Below are 18,323 nucleotides of genomic sequence, written 5' to 3'. Positions count from 1 at the left end.
GGCTTCTCCCAGCATGCCAGACCCCTGCGGAGGATTGATGGGAAGACTTGGCAGGGAAAGTACGGATGTAGCCCATATGTGTGTCCCTGTAAGGAGCGACGCTGATGAGATGGCACAGCCCTTGGAGTGTCACTTGCCATTAAAGAGAGGGATTTGGTTGTGGAGGGTAAAGAATATTGGAGGAGGGGCAAGAAGATCTGGCTTCTAGTCCTGTCTTGCACATCCCCTCCCTGGGTCTCAATTTAATGAGATGTTTGGTCTAGAGGGCTCTCCTGCTCTGAAATGCTGAGGGCATGGACGGACACACATTCTGGTATATGCACTTCAATAGTTTGCCTGCTAGGTGGCTCAGAAGGCAAGTGCCAGATCTGGAGTCAGGAAGACATCCCGGGTTTGAATCCTAGCTTTGCCACTTAATGGCTATAGGGTCTTAGACAAATCACTTTAGCTGTTTGGGCCTCCATTTCCTTATCTATAAAACAGTTATTTCCAGCTCTCTTTATCCCATGGTGATCTAGTGGTAGAGTATCAGAGCCTGGAGTTAGGAAGACTCATCTTCCTGAGTTCAAATGTGGTCTCAGACACATAAAAGCTGTGACCCTGGATAAGTCATTTCAGCCTGCTTGCCTCAGTTTCCTCATCTGCAAAATTAGCTGGAGAAGGAACCATTAAACCACTCTAGTATCTTTGCCAAGGAAATCCCAAATAGGGTCACAAAGAGTCAGGCACAAATGAAATGATTGAACAACAATCCATTTTAAAATGTCCCCAATTTCATTAGTGTGAGTGTCTTCATAGTACATTTCATGCTTAGTTAACTTTATATTTAATTGACATTACATGAAATACTCTGGGCAAGAGAATCTTCAAACTCCATTACCCGATGGCCGTACTCTGATGAATTTTCCTTTGAGGAAATCACTGGGTTTCTGATGATGTCACTACCTCTAAAAGCCTTCTGTAGGATCTTCTGTCAGAGCTGGCACCCAAACTCTTTAGGTTCATTTCTATGGCATGATGGGTCAGTTATGGGGTACATGCATGTAATGCTGGGCCTGGAGGCCAAATATGGTCTCAACTAGCTTTGTGATCTTGGGCAGGCCAATTAATTAACCCTGTTTGCCTCAGTTTCCTTATGTGTAAAATGAACTGGAGATGGAGATGACAATAGACTCTAGTATCTTAGAAAACTCCAAATGGACTTCCAAAGTCAGACAGCTAAAAATGACTGAGCAACAATAACAACACCACCACCAATGTCCCTTTCAGGCCTAAATCTATGATCCAGTATGAAATGGTATAAATTTATATATATTAACCATATATATACACATAATGCATGTATACATATGTATAAGAGATGTATTTTATATATATGACATTGCACCCTGGATCATATATATTATCCCTAGAATGACATGCCATATGAACATATATGTATAGACATACTTCCTCAACCTCCCCTTCCCCTTACTCCCACTCTTTCCCCCCATTCTCTCTGTCTCACTCTTTTTCTCTCTCTCTCCCTCTCTCTCTCTCCCTCTGTTTGTTTCTCTCTCTCTCTCTCTCTTTCGTCTATTATTGTAGCATAGTAGCTAGAGACCTTGCCTTACAAATAAAAAACCTCTGAGACATATGGGCTATAAGACCATGGACATTTAATTTCTCAGTGCTGTAAGCACTCTCTGAAACTCCAAGTTGCAGAGAAAGTGCCAATCTGAATTCTTGGGAGGTGTTTCCTGGGTGTTCCCCATAGGTTTAATCTCTCTCTGTCTCTCTCTACATGGGTAATCATGCATATTATTTTTTATGATAGCCAACATTTTAAAAGCACTTTAAGGTTTATAAAAAAAATCTGTCATCTCATGTATACTATATAAGTGCATATACATGAATATGTTCATAGGTGTATGTATGTGTATATGTATAATATGGAGCTGGCCAAGGAAGGCAGAGTCCTTAGGAGTACACATAATGTGCTCTGGCTGATGCAGTCCCCTGAATGTACCTTGGAGCATATGCAAGCATTGTGTATTTCCAGTCTCTTTGCTGTATATCTTTCTGATTGGCTGCGGAGTCAATATTGGGGATACACATAAAGAACCATCACAGAGGCAAATCAGGCCCTTTCATTATGGGGCTGCCATTAGTACTAGTTTTTTTGGTCCACAGGAGGGCTCCTCCAATTCCTTCTCAGCAGACTGTGTTTGCCCATGAAACAGCTTTTGTTAATCTCCTGTGTTAGGATGGCTAGTGGACAGAGGACTGGACCTGGAGTAAAGAATACTCATGTTTCTGAGGTCAAATTCATCCTCAGATACTTATTAGCCATGTGAGCCTGAGCAAGGCACTTAACCTTATTTACCTCAGTTTTCTCATCTGTAAAATGAACTGAAAAGAGAAGTGGTAAACTATTCTAGTCTGTTTGCCAAGCGAACCCCAAGGGGCATCATGAAGAATCCCAGCTGAAAAATTACTGAACAGCAGCAGCCTGTGTATTACCATATTGTAACCTCATTGAGATCTGGTACCTTATCATTTGCATTTTCATTAGCACCTTGCATTGGACATTCCCAGTAGTGAGTGATTAATGCTTAATGACTTCATATCCCTCATCTCATTTAATTCTCTTAGCAACCTTAGGGGTTACCAGCATTACTATGCCCATTTTACAAGGTGGTCAGTGAATCAGATAGAGGGAAGTGATTAGCCTGAAGTGACAGAGCCAGGGCTGAAACCCAAAGCTTGTGACTCCAGATTCAGTGCTTTTCTCACTATGACTTTAGTCACCTTATTCAAACGTAGATGGATGCACTCAAATCTTTCTCTCCTGGGGACCATTTCAAGAGGGCGACCCTATGCAGTTTTGTTGTTGTTCAGCCATTTTTTAGCTGTGTCTGACTTTTTGTGAGTCCAAAGCTGCTGGAGTGGTTTGCCATTTCCTTCTCCAGCTCATTTTATATATGAGAAATTAGGGTAAACAGGGTTAGAGACTTGTCCAGGGTCCCACAGCTAGGAAGTGTTTGAGGCAGATTTGAATTCAGGAAAATGAGTCTTTCTGACTCCAGGCCCAGTACTCTATCTGCTATGCTACCCAGCTTCCCAGTTTAGTGTAATATACCCCCATCTGTAATATGGGGACAATAATAGCATCTACTTTCCGGAATTCATGTGAGGATAAAATGAGAGTGGCAACAGCTAGATGACATAGTGGACAGAATACTGGGCCTGGAGTCAAGAAAGTCTGAGTTAAAATCCAACCTCACTTATTAGCTGTATCACTGTGGGCAAATCATATCACTGTCTGCCTTAGTTTCTTTAACTATAAAATGGAAATAATGATAGTTCCTACCTTCTGGGGTTGTAAAGGGATTAAGTGAAATAATACTTGCAAAGCCCTTAGCACAGTGCCTGGAACATAGACAGGGCTTAATAAATGCTGTTCCTCTCCTCTCCTATATAAAAATTAGATATTATTATTAATAGGAAGTCATTTTTTTCATATTCTAAAGCTGCTACCTTCCTTTGGGATAAAAAAGATGGAGTTGTACTCTTATTTTGGCTATGACTTTTCTCTAGGCCTTTTATTTTCTCCTCTGGTTTTCTGACTCTAAGTGATCATTGTGGGCCTCAGCAGTCTCAAGCCCTTGATTCCAAAGAAACAGAATTTTTAATTAGAAAATTGTTTTGGGTGAGAGTTTTTTTCCTGCCATTCCCTTTACTCCAACCCCCCTTAGCCTTTGCTTCCTGAGTCTTAAGGAAGGTTGCTTATGATTTCTCGTACCTTTTCTTTCTTTCTTTTTTTTCCCTCCTAAAGGCCCCCCCTAAAAGGGGTAGGACCTACCCCATTTCTTCTTCCTTTTCAGGATTCTACTACCTCAGACTCAACTTAGTCTCCGTGACTTTGGAGCTTACTAAATACTTCACAACATCTCTCCAAACCTGGCAGTACAAATATTGTGATCCCCATTTAATTAACTTTTTTTTTATTAAAGCTTTTTATTTTTCAAAACATATGCATGGAAAATTCTTCGAGATTAACCCTTGCAAAACCTTGTGCTCCAATTTCCTCCCTCTTTCCCCACCCTTTCCCCTAGATGGCAAGTAGACTAACATATGTTAAACATGGTAGAAATATGTTAAGTTCAATATATGCATACATATTTATGCAATTATCTTGTGCACAAGAAAAATCAAATCAAACCAGAAAAAAATGAGAAAATAAAATGCAAGCAAATAACAACAAAAAGAGTAAAAATGCTATGTAGTGAACCACACTCAGGATCCCACAATTCTCTCTCTGGGTGTAGATGGCTTTCTTCATCACAACATTATTGGAACTGGTCTGATTCATCTCATAAGAGAGCCATGTCCATCAGAACTGATCATTGTATAATCTTCTTGTATACAATGGTGATCCCCATTTTATAGATGAAGATAAAATAAAAGAAGAAGCTCAGAGTGAGTTACCAAGGGTCACAGGACTATTAACTAAAATCCAGAGATCCTGATTCCAAGCCCCCCACTCTTCCTTCTGTATCACTTTATTCCTGCCTAATTTTGGGGGGGAACCTTTGCAGCCTATGGGGCGATCTCAGCTTCATGTGTTGATGCAAAGACAGATACAGAAATCGAAGACTCTAGATGAGTTGAAACCTGCTCGGAAAGATGGATTTGCATCTTAGGAGAGGCCCTTGTGATTTCATTGATCTTCGGGATCTTGGACCTGGGTGAATATCTTTACTTAGCCAGATTCCAGTTGCTGCCAAATTTGTACCTCTGGTTTCCTGTTCTTGGAAAATTGTGCAATAATCATTCTGGAGGCAAAACTAGTAGCTGAGGATAGAAACCCAAGTGGGCAACTGAGATTCCTGTGGCAGACTTTTTTTGGCCACTGAGAGAATTTGGATTATCAAAAACCTTCAGTGACTCCCCATGCCCCCAAAATGCTTATCAATGAGTCTGAGTGTCATTGCCTTTCTTACCCTTTTTTTAGGGTGGGGAGAAGCTATCAAGAGCTGGTGGACTGAGTAGAGGGAGAGGCAGACGCAATCAGTCTGAACTTCTGGATACACTCCCTTGAGCTGCTGGGAAATTATTTTCATATAGACTATTTGGGCTGAGAGTCAGGACATGTGGGTTTATTGGCTTTGTTATTGCCCACTGTGTAACTTTTGCCAGATTAGAAAATCTTGATCTCAGCTCAAAAATATGGATGTAAAACAAAAATCCTCCCTGCTCTTCCCTTCCAAGGATGATATAGGCCATTAGGGAAACAGATTAGTGAAGATGTGGTAAAAATTGTGGCGTTCAAATACCTCCTCTACTTTTTTTTTTTTTTTGGTAGGACAATCACAGGGTTAAGTGACTTGCCCAGGGTCACACAGCTAGCAAGTGTTAAGTGTCTGAGCTGGAATTGAACTTAGGTCCTCCTGACTCTGGGGCTGGTTCTCTATCTACTGTGCCATCCTCTGCTTCTTACCACTAATGAATAAACCAATTCCTCTTTCTGGGCCTTGGTTTCCTTCTTTATACAATTAGGAGATTGGACAAGATGATTTCTATCGATCCTTCCAAGCTTCTATATCTTGCAGAAAAATGCTTTGGGGGAAAAGGTGCTAAGTAATCTTAGGCTATCAGCTGCTGATAGAGAATCAGGAAGAGGGTAATCAGATATTCAGGGATTGGGTCAACTTGTGTATTGTTCAGTCACGTTTTATTCTTTGTGCTCCTGTGGGCCAGCATCTAAACCTAAGAGGTATCTTTTCCTTCCCTCTCCTAATTTTCAGGGTGTGTGTGTATGTGAGTGTGCTCTTCCCTGATTAGATTGCAAGCTCCTTGAGGTCAGGGATTATCTTTTTTATTATTATATTTGTATCCCCAGTGCTTAGTACAGTACCTGGAACATAGTAGGTGTTCAATAAAAGCTTCTTGACTATTGCCTTAGAAGGCAAATAGTTCCTCCTCTCTGTCAAGTTAAGGAGATCTCTGAATATTGCTGGAGTGAGTATTCTCCCACTGCACTAGTTATTACTAAGTTTAATGAAATAAAATCATTTTGTACAAAGATCAAGAGCTTTATGGACATACATGTGATGTCTTGGGAAGCCCCCTAGATAAGTGATGGGAAAACTTGGATCTAGAGCAAAACTATTGCTAATTAGCTACATGTCCACTGACAAATACTTTTGTTTTTTCTGTATCTGCTCCCTTATATGGAACATGTAAGTGGGGTGTCTGTCTGGAACCTGCTCCTCAACAAAAAAGGATAGATAAACCTGATTCTATCCATAAGGGCAAGATGGTGTGTGTGTGTGTATGTGTGTGTGAAAAAAAATTAAATGTAGGTAGGGGGACAGAGAATAGAGAAAGGAGAGAAAGCTGAAAGGGACAGAGAAAACAGAGGAGGGAGGGAAGGAGAGAAAATGTGAGAGAAAAATTGAGAAAGAGAGGGAGAGAGTGTGTGTGTGTGAGAGAGAGGGGGAGGGAGGAAAGAGAGGAGAGAGAAATGGGGAGAGAAAGGGAGAAGAGAAAGAGAGACAGAGAAAGAGAATTAGAGAAAGACAGAGATACAGAGAGAGATGAATATAGAGAAAGGGAGACAGAACCAGTTAGAAGAGAAAGAGACAGAGCCAGAGACAGAGAGCCAGAGACTGAGACAGAGAGACACACAGAGAAAGACCGAGAGAGACTTAGACCTGATCATGTTTGAGGAATTCTTAGCATTCCATGACATTCTACAACTCAATGGCTCTTGCTGCTCCAAATGATCCTACCCTATAAGGGAACTCTAAAACTCATAGTTCATTTCTTTCTTCAACCAGTCTAATACAGGTTTAGAGGTTGAGATCATCTGACCCATTCTTTTCATTTAACACAGGGCTGGGGAACATCTGGCCCATAGGCCCTATCATTTGCTAAAGCAACCAACCACAGGCGATGATGAGCTGAAAGCTAGGTACAATGGTACCAGAACAGTAGAGATTATGATGACACAGCCATGCATCCCAAAGACATTATATTTTTTTTGTGAAAGCAATGAAGATGACAGCAATATTCACGAACCCTACAGCAGTAAGGGAAGGCCTCCTCTTTTCTGGGATATAGTAACTGGTCTCCCTGCCCTGGGGCAAGATCCTAAAGGAGCTTTTTCCCCACCCATCCACCCTCTCAGGGGAGCTGGGGGCCCACAAGAAGGGACAGCTGTTCAGCCCTGCTGCATACTGATAGAGTACTCTGGAATCCTGAGCCAGAAGCTTTTGGGAGATGGGCTGGGAGTTGGTGGTTGAGATGGTGGCCTGTGGAGTTCCTTCTTTAGGGCATGACATCTGAAGGTGGGCCCCTTAGTTGCATTAGGGAAGCATTGAAATGTTTGAAGGAAGCTGTCTTCTCTGAGGAATGAGATCTTGCTCTACGTGGAAACTTCTGCTTGTGATGAGGATGGAGTTAGGGAAGAGGGATGGGTAAAGCAGCTCACAAAGTAATCTTCACAACAGCGGAAGCTTCATTTCTGGGAAGGGAAGAGAGAGAGAGAGAGAGAGAGAGAAGAACAAAGAATACTGGAAACTTTCTGATTGGAACTGTCCCTAGGAACTCTTATGAAGTTTCTTTCACTATTTTTTTTGGGAGGTAGTCAGGATTAAGTGACTTGCACAAGGTCACTTAGCTAATGTCTGATGTCAAATTTGAATAGGGCTTTCCTGACTCAAGGATTAGTGCCATCTCCTCTCTCCTCTGGTTGGAGGACTGGAGGGTAGAACTCTTCCCTAGAAAGGAGAAACTGGATATTTTGGTTCATTCCACTCCGTACTTGCTTCTTCTCCTGGTTTCAAGTCCATAGAACAAGAGTTCTCAAGTTGAAGCATAAATTCCTATGTCATCTCTTATTGAGGAAGAGGTGTATTTAACAGAGGTTAAGCTAGAGAAATGGAGTTGTAAGGGTGGAAAGTTTTATATGGACTAGGTAGTTTTTGGCTGGAAAGCTTCCTGAAACATTTTAAATACATATATAGTCAATGGAAAGCTTCCTGAAACATTTTAAAAACATATATAGTCAATCACTTAAAGGCTGACTTTGTTTCACAACAAATAAATAAATAATAAATAATAAACTTTTTTAAAAAAATAGTTAAGAGATTATAAGGGATTTAAATGGTAGTGACTTGTGGAGTTAGATATACTTACCTTTCGGATGTTATAAATCCAGTTGAGAAAGAAACTGACGTTGGTGTACACACCTGGGATATTGCGCTGCCCGCAGCCATAACCCCAGCTCACGATGCCCACTATCTGCCACTTTTCCTTGAAGTACATCAAAGGCCCGCCACTGTCACCCTGGGAAAAATCAGAATTGAGTAATCTTCCCAGGAATGACAGTTACTATGAAAGTCTCCCCATTTCCTTACCCAGCTTATTCATTGTGTTTTTTTTTTAAATAATAGCTTTTTATTTTTCAAAATACATGCAAAGATAGTTTTCAATATTCACCATTGCAAAACCTTGTATTCCAAATTTTCTCCCTTCCTCTCCCCCACACTCTGGATGGAAAGTAATCCAATATAGGTTAAATATGTGCAATTCTTCTAAATATATCTCCATATTTGTCAAACTACATAAGAAAAATCTGATCAAAAGGGGGAAAAAACGGGAAAGAAAAAAACCAAGCAAACAAACAAAAAATGTGAAAATTCTATGCTTTTATCTACATTCAGTCTCCATAATTCTCTGTCTGAATGAGGATGGCTCTTTCCATCACAAGTCTATGGGAATTTTCTTGTACCACTTCATTGTTGAAAAGAGTTAAATCCATCACAGTTGATCATTACATAATCTTGTTGCTGTGTACAATGTTCTTTTGATTCTATTCACTTCACTCAGCATCAGTTCATGTAAGTCTTTCCAAGCTTTTCTGAAATTAGCCTGCTCATTAATTCTTATAAAACAATAATATTCCATTACATTCATATGCTACAACTTATTTAGCCATTCCCCAACTGATGGGCATCCACTCAGTCCCCAGTTCCCTGTCACTACAAATAGGGCTGCTACAAACATTTTTTTGAGCTATTCATTGTTGAGAAGCCTTCAGGTTTAGTTCCTTTTTTATTCCTAATTACCTCATCCTCCCCACCAATTGGCTGACGTGAGGCATGTAGGGGATTCTTTGTGGGACTTGGAGAATCTGTGGGATGGGGAGAGGTGTCATTCATACCCTCATGTGACATTGACACCAGTGTCAACCCCAGGGTCCTCTCAGGATCTCAAAACAATGAATCCTGTTGGAAAATCTCCAGGTCTTTTGGTTTAGGCTGTAGTTCTCACTGGGTGTTTCTCTTTCTGCCTTGAGGCTGGGCAAACATTGTTTAGAAGATAATTTCTGAGTTCCAGGAAGATAAAATGGATTATGCTAATATATCCTCATAACTGAGGAATGACATATTCACTTGGGGTCTCACTAAGAGTACCAACTTTCTTTCTTTACTTGCCATGGGGCCAAGACTGCATCCATATAGTCTGGATCCCTCTATGGGACTGCCTTATACACCCTACCTGACATGAATCGACGTGGCCACTAGGAACACCAGCACATATCATGTTCTCGGTGATACTCCCAAAATAGGCGTCTTCGTGGTTGCATTGCTTTTTATCAATGAGTTGGACTTCTGCCTGTTGCAGGATTTTGGAAAACTTCTCTGGAGGGTAGTGAACATATATATTGCCACTGTCAAATTTCTACCAACTGACCATCATCATTGGGGATGTGGGGGATTCTCTTAATACAATTTTTTTGGGATAGGGAAGATCCTGTTAAGTCATCTTATCCATGCTCCTGCCTTTTAGACAGGACTGTCTGAATTTTCCCAGAGAAATCTTTATGGAAGAGGAGCTCATGGCTCCTTTCAGTTACCCACTGCAGTTTCATATCCCTCCCTCTTGAGAATTCTCCTTGGTTATCTTTGCCCCTCTTAGTATTTATAAGGCTATAACATATTGAAAGGGCATTAAATGGGTTATGTTCACAAAGGCTTCCAAATCTCTCTCTATGGTTGTCAATCCTTGACACCCCATCTTCCCAAGATGTCTATAGGAGCACTTTGTGATTTTGTGAGAGTCCTGTTAGTGGAGGGCCCAAGAAATTACCTTCTGATTTTTTCATGAAACCCCAGCCTATAATCCAGAGTGGGGTGTCTGGAGCCAGCTCCTCATCAAAGAAAGGCAAACAGATGGGCCTGACTCTATCTGCAGAGGGAGAGACAAGGAGCAGGGTTGGGAATGAAGGAGAGAGAGAAAGAGCAAGATAAAGAGTCAGACAGAAAGAAATGTGAGGAAGGAGAGAGATACAAAGAGAAGACAGATAAAAGGGAGAGTAAGGGGCAAGGTGAGACAGAAACAGCAAGGAGAAAGATGGGGAGAGAGAAAAATGGGTAATGACAGTGAGATACAGAGAGATTACAAGGGGGAAAGGGAAATGAAGAGAAATAGGGAAGAAGGAAGCGAGGAGAGGGGGAAGGAAGAGATGGAAAAAATGCAATAGAAAAATGTTGGGAAGGAGTTAGAGATGGGAAGAGTCAGAGACAAAGAGAAAAGAGAAAAAGAAAAAGGAGAGAGAAGAGAGGAGAAATAGAAGAAAGAAGAGAAAAAAAGAAGAGAGAAGATGAGAGAGGAAAGAGAAAACAGAAGAGAGAGAGAGAGGGAGGAAAGGAAGGAGAGAGAGAGAGAGAAAGAAAGAGAGAGAGAGAGAGAGAGAGAGAGAGAGGGAGAGAGAGAGAAAGGGGGGAAGGGAGAGAGAGAGAGAGAGAGAGAGAGAGAGAGAGAGAGAGAGAGAGAGAGAGAGAGAGAGAGAGAGAGAGAGAGGGAGATGGAGACAGAGAGAGAGAAAGGGCTGAGAGTTGAATCCTCCAAAAGTCATCTGCATTCCAGTGCCCCAGTTTTGGAGCCTGTGGACCCACTATTGTTGCAGAGTATTATGAACAGTGTTCACAGTAGCACTCTCTCCAGATGCCTCATCTACCCTAGTTCTTAAAACTTTTCCCATTCATGACCCCTTTTCACCCAAGAAATTTTTATGCAACTCCCACTGAATCTGAGCCGAGGTGTTTCTGGCAGCGCTCGTGTGTGTGCAGTGCAAAGTCACATATTGTGTGTTTAGAACCATGGCTGCAGTGAATTTGGGTGATGCACCATGGGCAAGCGTTGCCAGAAACACCTCAGATTCATTACACGTTTTATTCTGAATTAATTTTTGGTCATTGTGTTCAGAGACCTTTTGTGGTTGCCAAATTTTTCATGACCTCTACACTCAGTGATGAGATCCCATATGTCCACAACCCTCAATTTAAGAAGCTTTAATCTATACCAACCCTACAGATTGGTGGAGAAAAGGGAGGTGGGCCCCTGGGGCTGTGTTGCTGGTTTAAATCATATTAGCACTTGCACATGCAATTGTTTAGTAAGTTCCCTGAGGGAAGAACTAAGGCATGCACTTCACTATGACCCAGAGGTCCAGCATAGGTCTCTGTACCCAGAAGGTGATTATTCTATCATGTCCAACATTTCATGATCCATTTGGGGTTTTCATGGCAAAGATAATGGAGTGGTTTGTCATTTGGGGAAATGGAAGCTCATTTTACAGATGAGGAAACTGAGACAAACAGGATTGAGTGACTTGTCCAGTATCACACAATAAACCTTATAGTGCTATGTACATTTTAGTTATTATTGTTGCTGTGTTGGGATAATTGCCAGTCCCTAAACACAGTGGAAAAGTAAATCTTCCTGGATTAAAGATAAATGATACTGTCCCCTAGTTTATCTCTAGGAACCACCCAAGAAACCACCCATTTACATCTCTCAGAGGAATTTGTCTGGTAAAAAAAAAAAAAAAATCCACATTTTCTGTGCCTTTTGTACAATTTACTTCCTGTACTAGGAAATAATTTGAGTTTTTTTTTCTCTTCACCAACTGAGATACAGATCCGAGTTAGGTATGGCCAGAGAAATTCCAGGGATGATGTGAGGGAGGAGTTCCGGACTTGGAGAATTGAAATCGTGCCCACAGAATGAGCAACCTCCTTTCCTGGGATGTTGGAGGCTGTGAATTTTTCACAGCTGCTTGTGCTGCTTCTGATAATGGGAGCAGCACCTTCTTGGATACTCCAATAGGGAGACTGACACTTGGTGGGAGTCACTCAGAAACTTCAGTCCTGCTTCTGAAGCAGTCCAGCAGCTTCATTTGTAAAACAGGGATAATACCTCAGCTGCTTGAAGGCAGGGGCCTAGACCAGGGGGTCTCTTGAGGTTGCTGTAAGCTCCAAGAGCTGTGCTTGAAGAAGTTTGGGCAGAGCTGAATTTGGACTGACATACTGAACCTGAGATCCCATATTTCTTCTCCCCGAGCTGCTTTTTCAGGCATTGACTCTTACCTGACATAACAAGGGGCTTTTTCAGCTTAATCAGGGCCACATCATTCTCTTTGGGGTATAAGTAATTGAATTGGAAGACAAAGATCTTGTCTAGATCCAAGTACCGGTCTCTGGAGTACAGATGCTCAGTGCCCACCTTTACTTTCCACTGGGTCACTTCTGGATAGGTCCTGAGAAAAGAGAACAGCGGGGATCAGGGCAGTTCTTCCTTTTCCCCACACAGGGTTCCTGGGAGGCCCGGGAGGACGGGGAGGGGGGGACAGGTGTGGGAGCAGCAGAATGACTAGAACTTTGTCCCAAGAAGTTGGCATTCACAGGGTACTAACAGTCCTGCTGGCAGCCAGTCCATCAACATCAGTAGTGTTGGAACAACTGATCCCAGCACCTAGTTAACTGACCTTAAAATAGGAAGCTCCCAGATGGCAAAATGGTAGCTCTATCGAAGGTTAAGTTCTCTTTAGCTCATTTTTCTCCTCCCCCTAGGCAGCTTTCCCAGTAGCTTCAAAGGGTGCCTTCTGTGCCACTTGCTTCAGACAAGATTAAATGACTAATTATAGTTCTAAGAAGGAGGCAAGGTACCTTGTATAAACTTTGTGCTGATGGAAGAAACTGATTTTTCTCCAAAGGAATTTGCCTTTCCTGAGATTGTGTGAATGGTGTTGGTCCTGGGCATAGAGCAGCTGTTCAATTCATTGTATATTTGTTGGGCACCTTTTGTGTGTAGTGCCCTGGGTGGGCAAACATGCTAGATGCCAATTAGACTGGGTGCCCATCTTCAAGGAGCTAACAGTGCTCTCTCTCTCTGTGTACATGTGTGTGAGTGTGTACATGTGTGTGAGTGAATGCAGAAGAAAAGACATGCACAAATAAATCAAAATGAACTAGAGTAGAATAATGACATGGGAGAGCCTTTCACCCCCAAAAGGAAATTTCTCTCATGCCTGGAATGCATTCCCTCTTTCTCAAAGCCTTTCAGAATTATTGTTTCCTTCAATAGCTACTCCCAGCCTCCCCACAATTAATTTTTACTTACTCACATACACACACATGCATGCACATATGTATATATATATATTATAAAAGATATACAAATATGTATTACATATGTATACATTATATATACATACACATGTATGTGCACATGAACACACAGTACTATCTGTGACTATAGGTAACTCTGGGCCTCAGTTTCTTTAACTTCCAAATAGGAACAATAATTCCTGTGGCATTATAACCTTTGAGGATCAAGTGAAGTAATATATGTAAAGCACTTCACACACTTTAAAGCATTGTAGAAATGTTAACTATTAATCTCCATAAGTATCTGCTCTTACGGAGTGTATGCTCTAAGGATGGTGTATTTGTATTTATAAATAACTATTATATATATGAGATAGAATGTGATAAGGCAAAGGTGAAAGCTAGACAAAGTATTCTAAGAAAATTTGGAGGGGAGAGATCACTTTTAGAGGTGAGGAGAGGATACCAAGGAAAGCTTTATGGAGGCACCCAAGCAGGAAATTGAACGATGAGAATTTTTTTTTTACTTAATAGTATTTTATTTTTTTCCAATTACATGTAAAGATAGTTTCAACATTCATTTTTGTAAGATTTTTAGTTCTAAATTTCTTTCTCCCTCCTTCTCTCCCCCCTTTCCCTCAGATAGCAAGAAATCTGATATTGGTTACACATGCACACTTATTTAAAACATATTTCCTTATGAGTCATGTTGTGAAAGAAAAGCAGAACAAAAGGAAAAACCAAGAAAAAGCAAAAGCAAACTCCCCCGTCCAAAAAAGAAAAGTAAAAATAGTATGTTTCGATCCGTGATTGAGTCTCTATAGTTATTTCTCTGGCTGTGGATGCCATTTTCCATCCCAAGTCTCTTGGAATTGTTTTAGATCACTGGGCTCAAAAGGGTTCTTTCTTTCCTTTTTTTTTTGAAATGATATCTTTTTAATTTCAAATATAGGCAGATAGTTTTCAAAAACTTTGTGTTCCAAATTTTTCTCTCTCCCTTCCTCTGCCCCCTCTCCTAGACAACAAGTAACCCAATATATGCTAAATATGTATAATTCTTCTATACAGATTTCTACCTTTAGCATGCTGCATAAGAAAAATCAGATCAAAAAGGGAAAAAAATGAGAAAGAAAACAAAAATCAAGTAAATAACAACAAAAAGGTGAAAATACGATGTTGTGTTCCACATTCAGTCCCAAAGGTCCTCATTCTGGATGCAGATGGCTCTCTCCATCACAACACCATTAGAATTGGCCTGAATTACCTCATTATTGAAAAGAGCCACTTCCACCAGAATTGATTAAAGGATGAGGATTTCAACAGTTTCAAAGATTTCAGTAGAAAGTATGTATGTTCCTGGCACAAGGGGTGACTTTTGCAAATAAAGGTAGGGTTATGGATATGTAGGTAGTAGATCTTTCTATGTCTCTCTTTCTCTGTCTCACTCTGTCTCTGTCTGTTTGTCTGTCTCTCTCAATATGTATAGGTAGTAGCCCAGTTTAGCTTTAATGAAAAACATATAGTTGGGCAAAAAAGAGAAAGATAGGAAGATTTAAATGCCAAATTAAACAGTTTATATTGTATTCTATAGGTAATAGTGAGTGAGTACAGGCTTTTGAAGGATATAGGCATTATAGTTACATTTATGCTGCTGGGGTAAGGGGTCAGGAACTATAGGGACTGGCTATTGTCTTAGTGGAAAATCATCAGTGTCCAGAACCTCTTCTGTGCACATGCATCTAGATTCCCAGCAGTTTCATCAGCAGTATAGTGAAGGGAAACCAGGGACACGGAGAGATAGGTCCTGGAAAATGCAAATACGCCGTCCTGGCCTCCAAGGGACCTTTTTCTCTTGTTTCCAGGCCTCTGGATAGAATATTAAGGGACTCAAGAGTGTTATGGAAAATTTCTGAGGAGGGGAAAGTATTCAATGACAGTGATATTATTCATATCATAGTGGTTTGTGTATGTGTCATATTTCCATACTAGTTTGGAAGCTCTCTGCAGGCAAAGATCACATCTTATCTAAGCTTTCATCTCCCCCAGTGTTTAAAATCCTGCCCCCTCTACCCAGTGAGTGTCAGAAATGTTGATTCAAATCCAACAACTCTGAGGGGATGATCCTTCCTTGACAATTTGTTGTTCAGTTGTGACCAACTTTTGGTGACCCCATTTTGGAGTTTTTATAGCAAATATACTGGAGTGATTTGCCAATCCTTTTTCCAGATAATTTTACAGATGGGGAAACTGAGACAAACAGAGTTAAGCTGCTTTCTCAAGGTCACACAGCTAGGAAGTGTCTGAGGCCAGATTTGAAGTTAGATCCTCCTGATTCCAGGATTCTATCTACTGTTCTTTGTCCTTTCCTGACAATAAGAATTCCAGATACAGGACAGAGAAGGAAGGCACACCCTTAATTCAAGAGCAAGGAGCTGAGTGTTTCAGCTGCTGCTATCCCTACTCCCTCTGGGAGGTGGAATGGACCTTACCTGAAACAGTGGGAAGCAGTGAGGATCCAGTAGTGGTCTAGGATGGAACCGCCACAGAAATGAGTCTTGTGGTGCTGAATGCTGACCTGCCACGGCCAAGTCTTCACAGATCCTTCCTGCCCGCCCAACACCCGGGAGTCGAGCAGGTTCTCTCCACAGACTGTAGCCCCCCCCAGTGAAGGTCCAGAAGAGCAGGTGAGAAGAAAGTCATCTTTATAACCATGGAGCTAGAAGGGACCTTAGAGATCATCCTAGTGAATCTTCCCTTCCCTCCTCCCTCCCCACCCATTTTAGAGCTGATTCAGTGGAGGCCTGCAGAGATAAAGTGCCACATATCACAAACTTAGGCTCCAAATTCAGTATACTTTTCACCCTGCCACAGGGACCAATCAGAAAGACTGTTTCTTATTATGGATAGGGCTTAGCACCCCGCCCCATGGCCCCACATCATTCTTCCTACTCTCCAATATGTAGCCATCACTAGATTCTCTAGAGTTGTCCTTTATTATGAGTCTCCCATTTATCCTTTTACTTCTATTCCTACCAGGCCCATCCTAGTTTCAAGTTCAGGAATTCACTCCTGCACATCTTGATTATTTCACAAACCACCTAAATGGTCTCTCCATATCTCTTTACTTCAACCCATCCTAATTCCCTGTCCAGATACAGTGTCCTAAAATACAGATGGGTCCATAACTCTTTTATATGCCATTAAAAAAACTTGAATAGCTCCCTACTATCTATGGATTAGGTTTTAAACTCTTTAACTTGGGATTCAAAACTCTTTGAGATCTACCTCTACTTTTCTCCTAAGCAAATTCTTTACTCAGGGCAAGCTGCCCTAGTTACCATTCTCCACATTCTCTCTGAGTTTTGCTCATTGGGGTTCCCAGAATTCAAAATAACCTTTTAAATTTACTTATCCAAGTTCTGCTCATCCTTTAAGAACTAATTCAACTTTCATTTCCTTCCTGAAGTCTTTTCCTCTCTCTCCCACAAAGAGTTACTTCTCCTTTTTCTATATCCTTGACACACTTAATATGAGTGTCACTTACTAACCATTTAGCATATGCTATTTTATATATATATATTTAAAAATGTATCCTTATCTATTTTATTCCCTCAAGTACCCTGAAAGCCACTGGAGGGCAGGGGATATTCTTATATTCTATTTATGGTGCCTAACATCATCATCACTATCGTTGTTGTAGTCATCATCATGATCATCATGATAATAATCATCATCATTTTCACCAACATCTACATAGTATATTCTATGTGCCAGGTAACATACTAAATGCGTTACAAAGTATTTTCTCATTAGATAATACAACGTATTAAAATAACTCTTAATAAATTGAATGTAGACAATCCAGTGGGATGTAATTTCTGTAAGCACAGAGGGTTGTTTTTTGTCTTTCTATCTATCCCTAGCATTTTACACACAATAAGCATTTAGTTAAGGTTTAAACGCTTTGTTGAACTTGAATTTGAATCTGACCCTTAGTAACCAAAGTTGTAGTAGTAAAGCAAATGTGTCTGGCTCCTAGCCTTCCAGCCTCACTGTGTCCTCTTTAACTTTCAAAGCTCCCTAAGAGCTTTTGCTGAATTTGGGATAGGGAGTAGGGTTGGGAATAGAGGGAAGTTTTTAGCATTAAGCATGCAGGAAAATCTTGCCTACCAAGTCCAAAATCTCAAAGAAACAAAGTTAGAAGTGTGGGAGAACCAGGAATGAAAAAAAAATGTAATTCTTTCACTTTTCATTTGGTCAGACATGGCCTAAATTTGTCTAGTTCTGAATCTCTCTGAGAAAGCTTTATACTCACCAGCACAATGAAGAGAAACCAGGGACATTGAGAGGCAGGGCCTGGAAAATGCAAAAACACAGTGTGTGTGTGTGTATGTGTGTGTGTGTGTGTGTGTGTGTGTGTGTGTGTGTGTGTAGTAGAGATAAGGTGAAGAACTTCCAAGAATGCTTAAATTCCTCTTCTATATTTTAGTTTCTCTAGGTCTCTATGACCTGCATAAGTATGTTGAGTAGTAGCCAATATGTACTTAGATTTTAGATATATGTATTTAACCTAGAATGATGACATTTATCACTGTTCAAGTTATCAGTGTTTAGACAATTAGTTTGCCTGATGTGTGGTTCCTCCCGGAACTAGGAAATCTGCTATTTTTGGCATGAATAACATCCAATTAAGGGGTGGGGGGGGCACCTATCTCTTATGTTCTCCAATTCATGATTATTCCTTTCCTACAAAGGATTACTCCTTTGTAACTAAAACCTATAAAAACTATATCTACCTTATCCCCTTCTTTAGCCCTTCTACCGTGAGCTCTCTCTCTTTCCCTCCTCATGATGGAATTGCTCATTCTCATGAGAATTAAT

General features: G+C 40.8%; 1 protein-coding gene across 8 annotated transcripts in view; it reads right to left on the bottom strand.

The window, feature by feature from the left end:
* Window positions 1-6,687: 6,687 nt before the first annotated feature.
* The window catches only part of TMPRSS4 (transmembrane serine protease 4), a 44,745-nt gene continuing 33,109 nt past the window's right edge, over window positions 6,688-18,323 (bottom strand). For 7 of the 8 annotated variants that reach the window (XM_031960065.1, XM_031960070.1, XM_031960064.1 and 4 more), the window contains 7 exons: window positions 17,758-17,798; window positions 15,932-16,091; window positions 12,423-12,592; window positions 10,141-10,239; window positions 9,550-9,692; window positions 8,185-8,334; window positions 6,688-7,510 (listed from right to left, as the gene is read on the bottom strand). In XM_031960065.1, the coding sequence (XP_031815925.1) occupies window positions 7,505-7,510; window positions 8,185-8,334; window positions 9,550-9,692; window positions 10,141-10,239; window positions 12,423-12,592; window positions 15,932-16,091; window positions 17,758-17,798 (769 nt within the window). In that variant the 3' untranslated portion in view covers window positions 6,688-7,504. The remainder of the gene's footprint in view (window positions 7,511-8,184; window positions 8,335-9,549; window positions 9,693-10,140; window positions 10,240-12,422; window positions 12,593-15,931; window positions 16,092-17,757; window positions 17,799-18,323) is intronic. The other variant, XM_031960066.1, reaches the window with a different exon arrangement.

The sequence above is a fragment of the Sarcophilus harrisii genome, chromosome 3, assembly GCF_902635505.1.
Source record: "Sarcophilus harrisii chromosome 3, mSarHar1.11, whole genome shotgun sequence".
Taxonomy (NCBI): domain Eukaryota; kingdom Metazoa; phylum Chordata; class Mammalia; order Dasyuromorphia; family Dasyuridae; genus Sarcophilus; species Sarcophilus harrisii.
This window is presented reverse-complemented; position numbering and strand designations above follow the sequence as displayed.